General features: G+C 52.1%; 2 protein-coding genes across 2 annotated transcripts; both read left to right on the forward strand.

The window, feature by feature from the left end:
* The first annotated feature begins 478 nt into the window (after positions 1-478).
* On the forward strand, positions 479-5,290 carry PV09_01523 (uncharacterized protein). The gene is made up of 3 exons (XM_016354424.1): positions 479-744; positions 804-4,215; positions 4,269-5,290. The coding sequence occupies exons 1-3, from the start codon at positions 570-572 to the stop codon at positions 5,014-5,016; spliced, it is 4,335 nt and encodes a 1,444-aa protein (XP_016217436.1). The 5' UTR covers positions 479-569; the 3' UTR covers positions 5,017-5,290.
* Positions 5,291-10,148: 4,858 nt separating this feature from the next.
* On the forward strand, positions 10,149-12,370 carry PV09_01524 (uncharacterized protein). Its single transcript, XM_016354425.1, has one exon. The coding sequence runs from the start codon at positions 10,730-10,732 to the stop codon at positions 11,819-11,821; it is 1,092 nt and encodes a 363-aa protein (XP_016217437.1). The 5' UTR covers positions 10,149-10,729; the 3' UTR covers positions 11,822-12,370.
* The last annotated feature ends 1,459 nt before the right edge of the window (positions 12,371-13,829 follow it).

Consider the following 13,829-nt stretch of genomic DNA (forward strand, 5'->3'; position numbering starts at 1 on the left):
GATGAGAAAGATCAGACCCGTGGCCTAAGACCATCATACGGAAGGCGAGCAACCAGTGTGCGAAGTAGCCGTCGTCGTCGTGGCCGGCCAGTGAGAAGATGAAGCCGCGTATTCAATTGCTCCAGCTTTCGTGTGCCGCGTAGACATCAAGGTGCATTTACATAGGTTCAAATCCATGACCGTGGAAATGCGACGAGATTCATTGGCTCTTTGCTGGTGGGCGGGATCTTGCAATAGGTTATTCCTTGCGGCATGACATGCACACCTTTGCTGCGGAGAAGATGAGGCATATGGCGGCTCATCTCGAGGGCAAAAAAGAAACTCGTTGGAAAAACTGTATCGTCTAGGCGGCCCAAGGTCCTCGGAAGTTGAATGAGAATGATTGAGGGGATGTCCGACCATTAATATAGGGCGCCAGTTGAGCGATGCGCGGACTTCTGGTGTCTCAAAAGGGATCTTTGCCGAGGTGCTCGTGAGCCGTAAATCACGGCCTTGGTTGCGACCCCATGGCGCAATGCCTACTATCGTCTCTACACTAGTTCAAGTCCTTCAAGCAATTGTATGATACAATGGAGCCTCACAATCAGCTCCTCGCCAGTCGCAAGAGGCGTAGACGGCGGCGACGCCTCGACCGCCCCCCCGTCTCCGCACATCTTTTGCTCGATGAACGGATGAACGACGATGTAGGCATCTTGTCGGAGGACCTTGTGCAGGACCTTTTCCCCGGCTACAAAGGATCTAACGGTAGGATGAGCAAAACACTATATGCAACTACAAGACGCAAAGGTTAACGAAGATTGCAGATGATCCATCGTCAAATCCGATCCTTCACGTTGCCGTAGCCCCATGGCAACCAACGTCCTTGGTTTCCGCGCAGAACACGTCGTGGACCATCTTACCTGTACGGCCACCTCCGATCCCTGACATCATTTCAGCGAGATCACATTCATCTATTCAATTTCCAGCGTCGTCTTCCGCGCTGCAGTCCTTCTTGCATAACCTTCAGAGTTATTCTCTTGGCAAAATTCCCCCGCGACGAGACACACCCATTGAAATCCGCGTGATCGATGTGGTACCGATTGGTCTGGAGACGATATTTGTCTCTCTTGATACAGAAGAGCTCAAACGACTTGAAGAGGTGCACGCAAAGTTTGGAGGCGGCTTCGGAGCAGAGGGGCACGAAGTCGCACTTTCACCTCGGAAGGGAGGGCTTCCAAAACAAAAGACTTCTGTAGACATCAAAGCACTTGAGGGAAAATGGCGACAGGCGGTTCGTGACGCACTGAAAGCACCGCAGCTCGTACATACTGGAGACGTTCTTCAACTTCCGCTTGCCACGCATCCGATTACACATGCGCCGGCCCCACCAGCGAAGGTCATATCATGCGAGCCAGTGAGCCAGGGATTGGTGCTTCCAAGCACTCGTATAATACTTTTACAATCGCACAAGACCGCGAGAGCACCAAAGCCAGCATCAATTACGGCAGCTATTACGAACGGCATACCTGAAGAAGATGAGGATACGTCAAACGAAGTCTTCTACTCTGCAGCAGAAGAGAAAGGCCTCTCTACAGATACTTCTCCTGCAGGAGACGAATCTACCGATGACTTGCGCTCGGAGACTTCAGTCACAGATCAGGACGATCTATCTGATGATTCCGAAGATGGTTTTTCACTAATGAGTCCAATGCTCCCGCCCTCTACCGGTATCATGTCGACTTACCAGTCTGCAACTCCACGCCCAGGGTTTCTGTCACTTGCACATGGAGTGCAAACCCCTGGATCTCTTCGTTCGGGTATTACAACCAGCACGGCGCGACAGGGTGGACAGCCAAGGATCTTCAGAGCCCAGGGGCTGTTGCAAAAGCTCCCAGATGATCTCCTTCATCCAAAGCCCGGTGCCGACGAAGATGAAGAAGCGCGTGTCTATGTAGACACGGCGATGCTTGTCAAGATAGGGTGCTTCTCAGGCGATTGGGTTCGCCTTGAGGCAGCTACTGATCAGCCGTCAAATAGCTTTGCGCCATGGAAACTAGGCTCATTTGATCTGGACGAAGAGGATACACAAGACTTTCGTGCCGTCAAAATTTATGGTATTCAAGAGAGTGCAGTGAAGAAGAATGCAAAGATGCCCTCACACAAGATGATCCATGGCCGAACGTCGAGCTTCTTTGGGATGATGGGGCATAGCGCTGCTCCTTCGGCAACTGCGTATGCTTCACCTGTATTGCTTGCTAATCTTGGCATGCCCTCACGTCTTCGCATCGCACCACTAGGCCTTGACCGCGGACAGAAGATTACGAGTGCTGCGGTTCCACCGAATGCGAAGGAGGTCACTTTGCTTAAACTCGCCACGCCGCTGTCATTAGACCGAACGCTGCAGCCAAGTTTATTTACGGCACTGAAGCTATACTTCGAGCGCAAGCAACGTATTGTGAAAAGTGGTGATCTTGTGGCTATAGCCATCGATGAATCTTTGGGTAGATCGGTATTTCAGGGTTCAGATGACGGAGCAGAAGAAGAAATCTTATCGAAGACAAAAACTGCCTTGGGCATCAAGTCTGACAAGACTACAGCTAAAGTTGCTTGGTTTAAGATCGATTCAGTCGTACGTTCCTCGGCTGGAGAAGATATCGAGGCAGACATTTGGGGCAATGTGGCGCTCATGGATGCGTCAAATGTTAAGATGGTACAGGCTGGTAGTGAACAAGGGAGAGCTCTGTCTATAATGGACAGCTCTTGGCCGTATTATCTGGGCGTGAAGAAGATTCCAGTTCCGCCGGCTGGTTTGACGGACCGGCTGCCGGGAATTGCTGCATTGCCGGAGCCTTACGTGTCCTCCATCCGTCGGCGCCTGAGGGAACTCATCTCCGTTGCAACGAGTCCACAAGCGATACATCTTGGTTTGCCACCATCAGCAATCCTTCTTACGTCTACACAGCGACAGATTGGCAAGGCGTTCAACGCAGAACAAGCGTGTGAGGATCTGGGATTGCATACATTCATCATTGATGCGTACGACATCGTTACCGAGAGTGGTGGAGGCGGAGGCGATGTCAAGACTGAAGGAGTTTTACGTGCGAGATTCGAACGTGCGATGAATTGTGGGCCACAATATACTGTTGTCTTGATCAAGCACATCGAAGCGCTCAACGCAGAGAGAATGACAACGACATTTAAGGAGATCCTCGCCGAGTCACGAGTTATCATTGCAACGACGACAGATGTAGAGAAGATTCCAGATGGCATTCGTGGCTCTTTCACACACGAGCTCGAATTGACTGCTCCAGACGAAGGAGAGAGAGAAGGAATCTTGAGAGGGATTGTTCAAAACGCTGGCATACGAATTGCACCTGATGTTGAGCTCTCGTCAGTAGCTGTTAAGACCGCCGCTCTTGTCGCGGGCGATCTAATCGATGTCATTGATCGCGCCGTGGTGGCAAAACAGAATCGTCTTGAGAAGCTTGTAGAGACATTCAACAGCCTTAACCAACCAGCCAATAAAGTCACGATACGCGACATAGAGGTCTCTGGTGGGCCTGGCGCAATAGCTCTCACGAAGGCAGACTTTGATGCGGCAGTCGATGCCGCTCGCAAAAACTTTGCAGATTCAATTGGTGCGCCGAAGATACCAAACGTTAGCTGGGATGACGTCGGTGGCCTCACTCATGTCAAAGAAGCGGTGATGGAGACTATACAGCTCCCACTTGCTCGGCCAGAACTTTTTGCCAAAGGGATGAAAAAACGAAGTGGCATCTTGTTCTACGGACCACCGGGCACGGGCAAAACACTGCTGGCGAAAGCAATTGCTACCGAATTCTCTCTCAACTTCTTCTCTGTCAAGGGACCTGAATTGCTTAACATGTATATTGGAGAATCCGAAGCCAATGTGCGGAGGGTGTTCCAAAGGGCTAGAGACGCGAGACCTTGCGTCGTGTTCTTTGACGAACTTGACTCCGTGGCTCCGAAACGTGGCAATCAGGGCGACAGCGGAGGTGTCATGGATCGCATTGTGTCTCAGCTACTTGCCGAACTTGATGGGATGAGCGATGGCGAGGAAGGTGGCGGTGGCGTCTTTGTCATTGGCGCAACTAATCGACCTGATCTGCTCGATCAAGCTCTCCTTCGCCCTGGGCGATTCGACAAGATGTTGTATCTGGGCATAAGCGACTCGCACGATAAGCAGCGAACCATTCTCGAGGCCCTAACGCGAAAGTACGTTCTTGTGGAACAACAATAAATTCTACACGTTCTAATAGTTCTTCTAGGTTCACTCTTCACAAAGATCTATCACTCGCGAGAGTTGCGTCCGAACTGCCCCTGACTTACACAGGCGCTGATCTTTACGCGCTTTGTTCCGATGCCATGCTCAAAGCTATCACGCGTCAGGCACGTCTCGTCGACTCCAAGGTCGCAGCACTAAACCAAAATTTGAAACCAGGAGCCAATCCGGTTACAGTCGCTGGGTTTTTCGACCACCACGCCACAGATGAAGACATTCGCGTAGAGGTTACCGAAGAAGACTTTGAAAATGCCCGACGAGAACTTGTTCCAAGCGTCAGTGCTGAAGAATTGAAACATTATGAGCGGGTGAGAAAAACGTTTGAAGGAAATGGCAACAGCAAAAAAGAAAGCGAAAAACCGCAGATTGCTATTTCCTCGAGTCCACCAACTACCAACGGGAACAATTATGGGCCAGCGAATGACAAAGGACTGTCTGCTACTCCAGCAAGTAAAGATTCGAGCAGGCGGCTCAGCTCAGCAAAATTGAAGGGTCTTCGTGAGAAGACGTTGAACTCTCTACACCGGAGCAGGAGCAGGGGTGATAAGAGCGGCACAACTCCGGATGGAGCTTCTCAGGCTTCGCAAGACGATAGTGATGATGAGTACACGATCGACACGAGCCATCTTGTCAACGGGAATGGTAAACTTGTGCAGAAAGGAAAGGCTAAGGGTAAAGGTTCTGCGGGAGGCTTTGGGGATGCGGCGGCTGATGACGGGGAATTGTATTCATAAGGTAAGGAGGCTTCTGCCTTCAAGCCCAGTAAAGAAACAAAAAGTCGCATTGCACGGGGCTAAGGCGTTTGGTCTTTACATTCGACGTGCTGAGACGGGCTCTTTACTCTAATGCTAGCCATTTAGGCATTCGGACGCCATGGACTTTCATTCATCTCTGCTTGACCATTTTCGACGACCTGTAATCAATAGGTCTTCAAAATTTACCAGACGCAAGGTGTTTTAAAGCATTGTTTGCACCGAACGTACCGCGCCTCGCCCCCCTCTTTTCCCACCAAAAAAAAAGAAAAAAAGAAAGAAAAAAAGAAAAGGAAACCAATTAGTATCTAGGAGTTGATTTACTCCAGTATTCGAGCATGTGATCTTCTGATATCTGACAAACAACCCATAGCGAACTCTTCAACCCCACCTTCATTCCTTTACCGTCCTTATATATGGTCAGTTGAATGCGCAATCTCATCCCCCATGTCTCGTCTCGCGATGGTTTGAGCAGAGTGCCGGCCCTTGTTTCCAGCTGCCACGTCGCGACGTGCGAAAGCATTCGCCTCTCTCTTCGATTCCTATCAGAAGTACTGAGCCATTCCGGTTGGTCTTACAGGATCCCGTTCGGCTTTGTACAGCTGAGTATTCGAAGACGTAAAAAAATTTTGTAGACGCCACACCACTTGCGCACAGCTTCTCAGATCACGCGCGTGCATGAGACGGAAAATTTTCTTCAAAGTGCATTCTCTTTTTCATCTGCTCTGTTCAGTTGTGTATTCAATCACGAAATCTGGATCCTGCTTCCTCGGATATCCACAGCAAAGCTATAAAAGAAAGGGAAATCTCGTTGTCGAGCATTTCGCTTCACTATGGCGCCCCTGTGGTTACAAAAGGCCTGCCAGACTCTGGGTTGCTCCAATTGAGATGCGATCACTATGCTCGTCTTCACTTCACAACCTGAGCCCCACGTTTATTTTATTGCGTCATTTTGACTCGCCAGGCTCTGAATAAATATCAACGGCGTGGATCAAGGGCAATCGTGAAGTGGTCAGAGGGCTGGGCACATTATCTTCCGGCGCCATATTCACTTCCACAACTCTTCACGTTTGCGTTTATCGCATTTGGCTACCAACAGAAGACTGCAGCAAGTACAATCCAAACATATATTGACACACGTCACTAACACCTGCTCACAGTCGACGAATTAGTTCGCTTTCTAAGAGCAAGCTCGACGCCACGCATATGCAGCACTAGCGGTTAGGCTTTGCCCGTGACTGGATGACTTCATAAAAACAACGTGCGAAATTGATGCCCGACTGTTCTACGGTAGCTGCGAAAATTTGCAGCGTTCAAGGCGGTAGGTTTTTGGGTGAATTCTGTCGGTCATCCGCTGCATTCGTCAAAAGACTTCCAGCGTGCTCACTGCGGATGTATCTGGCTCAATTGAGCACAAACTTTGCGTAAGGGAGTGGAACGCACACACTCCAGCGACCGGAGGCCACACTTGTCGGACGGAGCCGTGATTGGAAACCATTGGTAACCGTCGTCATTCTGCTAGGGATTTCCTCTAACATGCGTCGGTCGAAATAAACATCTGAGCGGAGCTGCCATCCAACGATGATGAGACGCGCAAAGGGTAAAGATTGAGTAGAACTGGTGAGCTTTGAGATTACCATCAACGATGCACCGCTTGGATTGGCCTCCTCTTGCACTTTATCCACCGTCTCAATTCGGCAGTTCAACTGGATCAATACTGCAAAGGGACCTAGTTATCTGGCCATCTTGCCAGCGACGTACGACAGCACCTAATCCCGAGTGTCTAAATCCGGCCGCAGATTATGTGCTTGCGTAGACTCGAGGCACGATACCTAGTCGACTACATCGGCAGTCGTCATCAGTGCATCTATCCAAACGTGCTCCGACACGAAACCGATAACACAAGGCCGCAAGTATAAGCGAACATGATGCGGCCGTCCCACTGCTAAACTGTTTTCGGAGAGAAAGAGTGATCATAAGACCACAATTGATGCAATCCGCGATCATATTCTTGGCATATCGTGTGAGAATGACCATCTGACTGATGTGTCGTTCACAGCCCGCGATCCCTTGCTCCGGTTGCATTCCTGCAATGTCAGCTTAGGATATAGAGCACGGCAAGAGAGCCAATACAGGACCCCGCGTTGCCCCGCAAAGAAACAACGTACGACGCATATGCAAAAGGCGGGACCTATGAAGGTCGAGGATGAGTAAATCCGGGAACTTCCAGCCATAGTCGGAAGGACCATGACGACGCCTAGACCATCGGAGCAGCTAAGAACACTTAAGACGGTCGGGTGTAGATACCATGAAGCTAAGAACTAGTGGAGTCTCGTGGACGAATGTGCCGATAAACTTTTAATCGCTCCCTCTTTGAGAGCAGTGAAACCCCACGGTAGATTTGGAGAACAAGCGGCGCAGTCTGCGGAGCATGTTGATGCACCATGCAGATAACGGCACCAATTAGCGCAGACCGGATTGGTTAGCATTTGGATCAGCCGGACGGTCAACTCTCCTCCTACAAAGAGCTCCTTCATCGTCGCCCCGCTAGCAGGCGTTAGCGAGGTGTGCAATTGTCGCGAACCTTGTTGTGCCACAGATCTTTCCTGGATAGATTTCTAGGAGTGGTATCGCTTCCTCTTACGCAGATCCTGTTCGTTCGATTACCTAGAGACGCCAAGAGTCAAATGCGCATGAAGGTCCATCGATTTGCGGAGTGTCCAGGCTCTTCCTTTTTCCCACATGGAGCGGGTAGCGAACGATTTGACAAGAGGGAGCCCACCCGAGCCGGGTTTCGGCTCTGTAGATCTCGAGCATAGCTCAAGTCGTCGAGGCGGCAGGCTCTGCAAGTGAGTTTAGCACTCACGGAAGGCCTTAGAAAGGTGCTCACCTCCCTGTCGTTGAGTTCTAGAATGGTGGAAGGCGAAGGGTAAGGCTGGTGCGTGGGGGTCATATCAGCGAACAAGCTTTTTGGTCCAAGTGCGTCTCCCCAACGGGCGTGATCTTCGCAGGACGCAGGCTATACGAAGTACATCGAAGTTCAACAGCCCAAAGAGTATGATTTTCTTTGCTCCATGGCAACGTCTAAAGAATGTCTTGTCTTCAGTTTTATTTTCATTCATGACTTGACGTCAGAAAACAGTGCAACGAGCGTTGATCTGATTCGTGGACCTGATCTGGACGCGTCGATCTAGCGTATCAGAGAGCAGGACGGACGGTTCCATGGATCTTATTTCCAGCGAATTACTGGCAAGTACATGAAGTAGTTACTCGGGGAGGGCTGTTTTTTGCCACATGTCGGACTTGCGCCGGTACAGACGGAGTCAAGTGCGCAGTCAGAACCCCACGCACTATTACTTGAGGCTGACCAGGTGCTTGCCCTGTAGAGCAAGCGACGTCGGAAACTATTACGAGGCTGTTGAGCACACCGAGTTGACTTTGGGCTGTCGGGCATGGGACGACTGGGGCGGTGGTCGTGGTGGTGGGCTGAGGAGTTCGGAACAAAAAATTTTCACCATCTCCACACAGCGCGATGTCTGCCTGTTTCCGTGTTTCAAGACGTCGACATCACATGGCGGGCCATCGCGTCGCAGTGGATGCAGCGCATGGCGTGTGCCGAATTGACGAGCTTCGTGTTACTCATGGAGTCTCCCGTGGCTTGGATAGCGCCTCCCAATGGACTGGCAATGGGATCTTCTTCGGGTGGGCGCCCTAGACAGTATGACTTGCATACTCACCACGGCAGATCGTTCTCCAGATGTCGGGCCCCTTGTAAACTGCGGGGTGTTAGCACCCACTAGGGCCATCCAAGACAACGAAATGGGAGCGCTTCTTGAGGGGCCAATAGCCTCGCTTAGCAGCAGAAGGAGAAGAAGACGGGCAGACGACCTCTTTCCTTTCCTTGACAGCTGCATTTAGCTTCTCGTAAGTGGCCTGTCGCGGTTTCGCCCGTCTGAAGCATCCCAAAGGCGCCCTACACCGCAGATCGCCGAGGAGAAGGCCTTTCGACCTGGGGCCCGTACAGCGCCCAGATCCTGGCCGTTGCGGACCGACATTGGCAACTGGAGGTAGGGAACCCCCACGCCCGTTGGTGCTGTCTGCCTTCGTTTGAATCCCGTGGCGACGACTCCTCTCGTACCTGGCAGTTTGGGGTCGCCATGGCGTCTCTGATCTCAGGCACAAGCTGACGTCTGGGAAAAAGCAACTGCCTACAGCAAAGAGCCGCCTGCCCCATGCGCGGAACCAAAACGTGTCGTACTTGCACGAAGATGTCTCGCGACGGAGAAAGACTGCGAAGACCGCTTCCTCTGGGCGCAGACGGCGTGCCCGCCCAAAAACGCACCTGGGGGCAAAACCCGACTTCGTGTCTGGATAGAACTACAGGCTTTGTGGGGAAAAGGGCGAGGGCAGGGCAGGGCAGGGCAGGGCACAAAGGTTGATCGCAGCCAGGCGTCTTCATCTCACTGCTGGTTCGGCGCATGCGCAGGAAGTGTTATCCATTTTCGGACGGCAGCATTTTGGAATGAGAAAGCAAGCAGTTCACGTCTCGTACGACGTTGCACAGAGCGTGGAAGACCACACGTGTGCCACGCTGAGACGATGGACGCCGGGAGAGTGCAGCGGCGATGATGAAGGGTAGTATCGTCTTGCATGGCGATATCATTCAGCAGAGAAGAGATTTCCATCGCGTAGCCGGGAGCCGCTAATGTTGCCGCTGCTGTCGTAGTCTGGATGGCCGCAGTCAACACTGGACCACACCGCCAACGGGTTCCGCAGCTGAGGCGCGCCTGTCATTGAACCACGTAGGCTGGTCATTTGCACCGCATCGTGAGATCTCGTCCTCAGGTGACGACCGGCCCGGCGAATGACACAGACAAACCAGCATGCGAGTGGGCACGCTGGGCGGGCGCTGCGCCTCTTCTCCGCTCTCCGCGTGGGATGGTCGAGCACCGCTTCGGTCGTGTTCCGGCTCCTCAGCTGGACCTCGCCATTTGTCGCTTACGACCACAGCAGCTCGGCTCTGCTGTGGTCGCCACGCGAGCGACCTCAGATCCGGCCGGGCCTGCAAGGTGCTTCGAGCTGCTCGTGGAGGCGGCAGCCTCTTGGTGTTGGCCCCCCCCTTTCGCCGGCGCTGCGTCTGTCTCGCGCGCCCTCTCGGCGGCCACGAGCATGCCAAAAGGGATCACCGACAAAGACGCCCGATTCCACCGGCTCTGTTCGATGATGCATGTTCAGCGACCGGCTTGCTTGTGCCTGGCATGTTCAGCGGACGTCCCCTGTCCTCCTGATCGTCCATCCATCCCATCCGCCCCATCCATCCACGGCCGTCCATCCGCTCGCGCTGCTCAGCGCCATGCAACTGCCATCACACAGTCCCAATTTTCTCGGGCTATCCATTTGCATCCTAGTCTAACCGCTCCGTCTGGCCTTGCGGTCTGACCAGGGGTTACGCTGGCGGCGAACAGAACGTGACTACCCCACGCATGAGCAAAAGGCTGGTTTTCCGCCGCGCGGTCATGGCGTAGCAATTATTTAAAGAATTCCTCCTGCGCTCTGGACGGACTGCTGTGTCCGTAGACATCATCATTCAAGCCATTCCCCCCTTCAGAGCGACTTTTCTTCGTCGTCTTTTTCTTTCAAAAGTGCATGCCGATTCGCATTGCTGCTACTTAGCCTGCCCTTCCTCCATACCACCATGCCCCCTCACAGTGACGCGCCGTCACCGGCCAGCAGCTTCACCACCTCTCACTTCAGGACCGCCATGGCTGGCCGGACGACGGGATTCAGCAGCGCCTACAGCGATGCTTTCGAGACCAGTTCGATAGATTCGAATGATCTAGCCATTCGTCGACCACTTCTGCCCGGAATTCATGTGCCAACTCCAGCATTTTTTGACCCCGTCACCGAGGATTTGGATCTCAAGACCATCGGCGAACATGCTGTACGACTGGCCGAGGCTGGCGTGCATGGCATTACCACCCAGGGATCGAATGGTGAAGCCGTTCACATGACTCACAAGGAGCGCAATCTGGTTACCAGCACCACGCGCAAGGCTTTGAACGACGCGGGCTTTGGATGGATGCCAATCATCGTTGGTTGCGGCGCTCAGTCGACTCGCGAGACCATCGAACTGTGCCACGAAGCGTACGAAGCTGGCGGAGACTACGCCCTGGTCCTCCCTCCGTCATACTACGTCGGCTTGCACGCCAAGGAGACAGTCATCAACTTTTTCCAGGACGTCGCCAGCGCTTCACCAATTCCCATCTTGATCTACAATTACCCCCCGGCGGCGGGCGGGATTGATCTGTCTTCAGACACCATCATTCAGCTCTCCCAGCACCCAAACATCGTCGGCTGCAAGTTGACATGCGGCAATACCGGCAAACTCAATCGAATTGCCGCCGCAACGCGCGCAGCAACCGCGTCTGAGCCAGGCAGTGGTTTCATGTGCATGGGTGGCTCCGCTGACTTCCTCCTACAAACTCTCGTCGGCGGCGGCTCTGGCATCATCGGCGGCTTTGCAAACATCGCACCCAAGGCTTGTGTCAAGCTCTTCGACCTGTTCGAGGCCGGAAACATCAAGGAAGCACGCAAGCTCCAGGCTGTGATTGCCCGTGGAGATTGGACTGCGATCCAAGGTGGGATTGTCGGCACGAAGTGCGGTCTGCAGGCTCACTTTGGCTACGGCGGCTATTGCAGGAAGCCTCTCCCACGACCAGGCAAGGAAGAGACAAAGAGATGGCGAGACGGTTTCCAGGAAGTCGTCGACCTTGAGCAATCGCTGTGAGGCCGATGTCGAATGATCCCTGTTGCTCTCTCAAAACGTCTGCACATGCACCCCAATGTCGCCTGACATGAAAAAAAAAAACAGCCATGGTTAGAGCTGGACCAACTCTTCGCTATGCGCACGTAATACTCCTTAATGCGGGGAACCAGGCAGGTCCTCTGGTTACCCATCTCAAGCGGCGCTCCCTCTCTGACACATCAATATTGATCATCGAAGCATTTCGTGGGTGCCGTCGGCGTTTGCATTTTTGGCGTCACGGTTTTAATTTCATGGCAAAAGGAAGGTTACTGAAGCGGTTTCCTTGTTTTTGGTTTTTTCCCCTTCTCTTAAACGGGGATCGTCATGACACTTTCCCCTTCCTTGTTGCTCGAAAATCTTGTTTCAACAGCTCATGACAACGATGCACTTATATCCTTCACTGTCTTTTCTGGAGGCAATTGTCGTCAAAATTGACCATACAAAATGTTCCCACTAAACCTTTGGCAAAAGGAGGCTAGATAAACTCTCCTAGTGTCGCGAGACACCAAATGAACATTTTTTTTTCCCTAATCCTTCTCATCAACTTTTTTCTCTACACCTTATCTTCTCAATTTTGAGTTCTGTGCGCAGCTCGCTTGTGATTATGGATTCTTATCTCCATCTAATTGGTGCTTCTCAGCCACCACGTATCTTGCCAGCCTTCTTTGACCGCCAATTTAACAGGTGATCTTGAGCGCGACTTCTGGTCGATTGACGACGCTTGCCACGGACACCATCATGAGACGGCTTAGCGGGTTTGGAACGGTACCTAAAGGCTCAGAAAGCGCCGTATCATCATGTACATGTGGGCACGTTGCATGGTGCATGACTCTAAAGGAGAGAATCGTCATCAACGGATCTCGGTAGTGCGTGGCATGAAACCTTGGTGGAGCAGAGCACCGTACGAAGGACAGCGATGAGCCTCTCGGCTGCGTTCCCCGATTTCCTTGGAATTAATGCGCGTGCTACGGTAGGCGTTCTGCTGACGCCTTCTTTGCATGCCTTTTCCATCTGTCGGTGGAGTGCCTCGAGGAGAGAAGAAAAAAAAAAGCAATTGTCCATTGCAGGGGGTCCACAGCGAGCTGAAAAAAAGACTCTGCATGTGACGGTGTGCGGCAATCATCGTCACCTACGAAAAGAGAAGGGTTGGGCGACAACGCGTGGGATAAGATACGATGCTGATCCGCCAAGCAAGATAAGGACCGTTCCTGGACCGGGCCTTACTCCGCCGAGCGCCTGTGGACGTCGCCGCGCTTGCAAGGCTGAGGAGTCCGTGACGTCGCCGCGTGAATACGAGTCCTACCTGGAGTCGGTCGACGAGGTTCTCGTTCTGCGGTCGTTTGCCACGTCGAAGCCCGGCGCTGTTTCGAACGAAGCCGTTCTTCGCGAACCGATCGTCCGCGTCTCCGACGCAGTTGCTCGAGCCGCATCCAAAAAAAAGAAGGGAAAAAATAAACCTAAAAGAAAAGAAAAAGAAAGGAAAAGAAAAGGGCCGATGGCACCGGCGAAGCAGCACCAGGTGTACGGAAGTTGCCACAGGCTCCCTTTGTTTTCCCAGCCGTCTTATCGCAAGAAGCAATAACGGGCAACGGGAGCCCATACACGCGCTGTCCGTCCGTGTCCGGGCTATCACAGGACCGCGAGTTGTGACGAGCTCCGCTGGGTTTTTTTTTTTTTTTTTTTTTTTTTTTTTTTTTTTTTTTTTTTTTTTTTTTTTTTTGCCTCTTTCCCACAGGGAGGAGCGTTGACGATTGTGGCGGACGAAAACTTGAAGCCCAAATTTTATTATTTCGTTGTTATTCTCAACACCGTCACCACCCAAACCTTCTGTTCTGGTTGCTCCCCTGTTTCGTGCGTCGACGGTCGACGACGTGAATCATCGACACGACCCTGCCCCTTATTTTTATTTTTATTTTTTATTTTTATTTTTTATTTTTATTTTTTATTTTTATTTTTTATTTTTATTTTTTATTTTTTATTTTTTATTTTT

The sequence above is a fragment of the Verruconis gallopava genome (assembly GCF_000836295.1).
Source record: "Verruconis gallopava strain CBS 43764 unplaced genomic scaffold supercont1.4, whole genome shotgun sequence".
Taxonomy (NCBI): Eukaryota; Fungi; Ascomycota; class Dothideomycetes; order Venturiales; family Sympoventuriaceae; genus Verruconis; species Verruconis gallopava.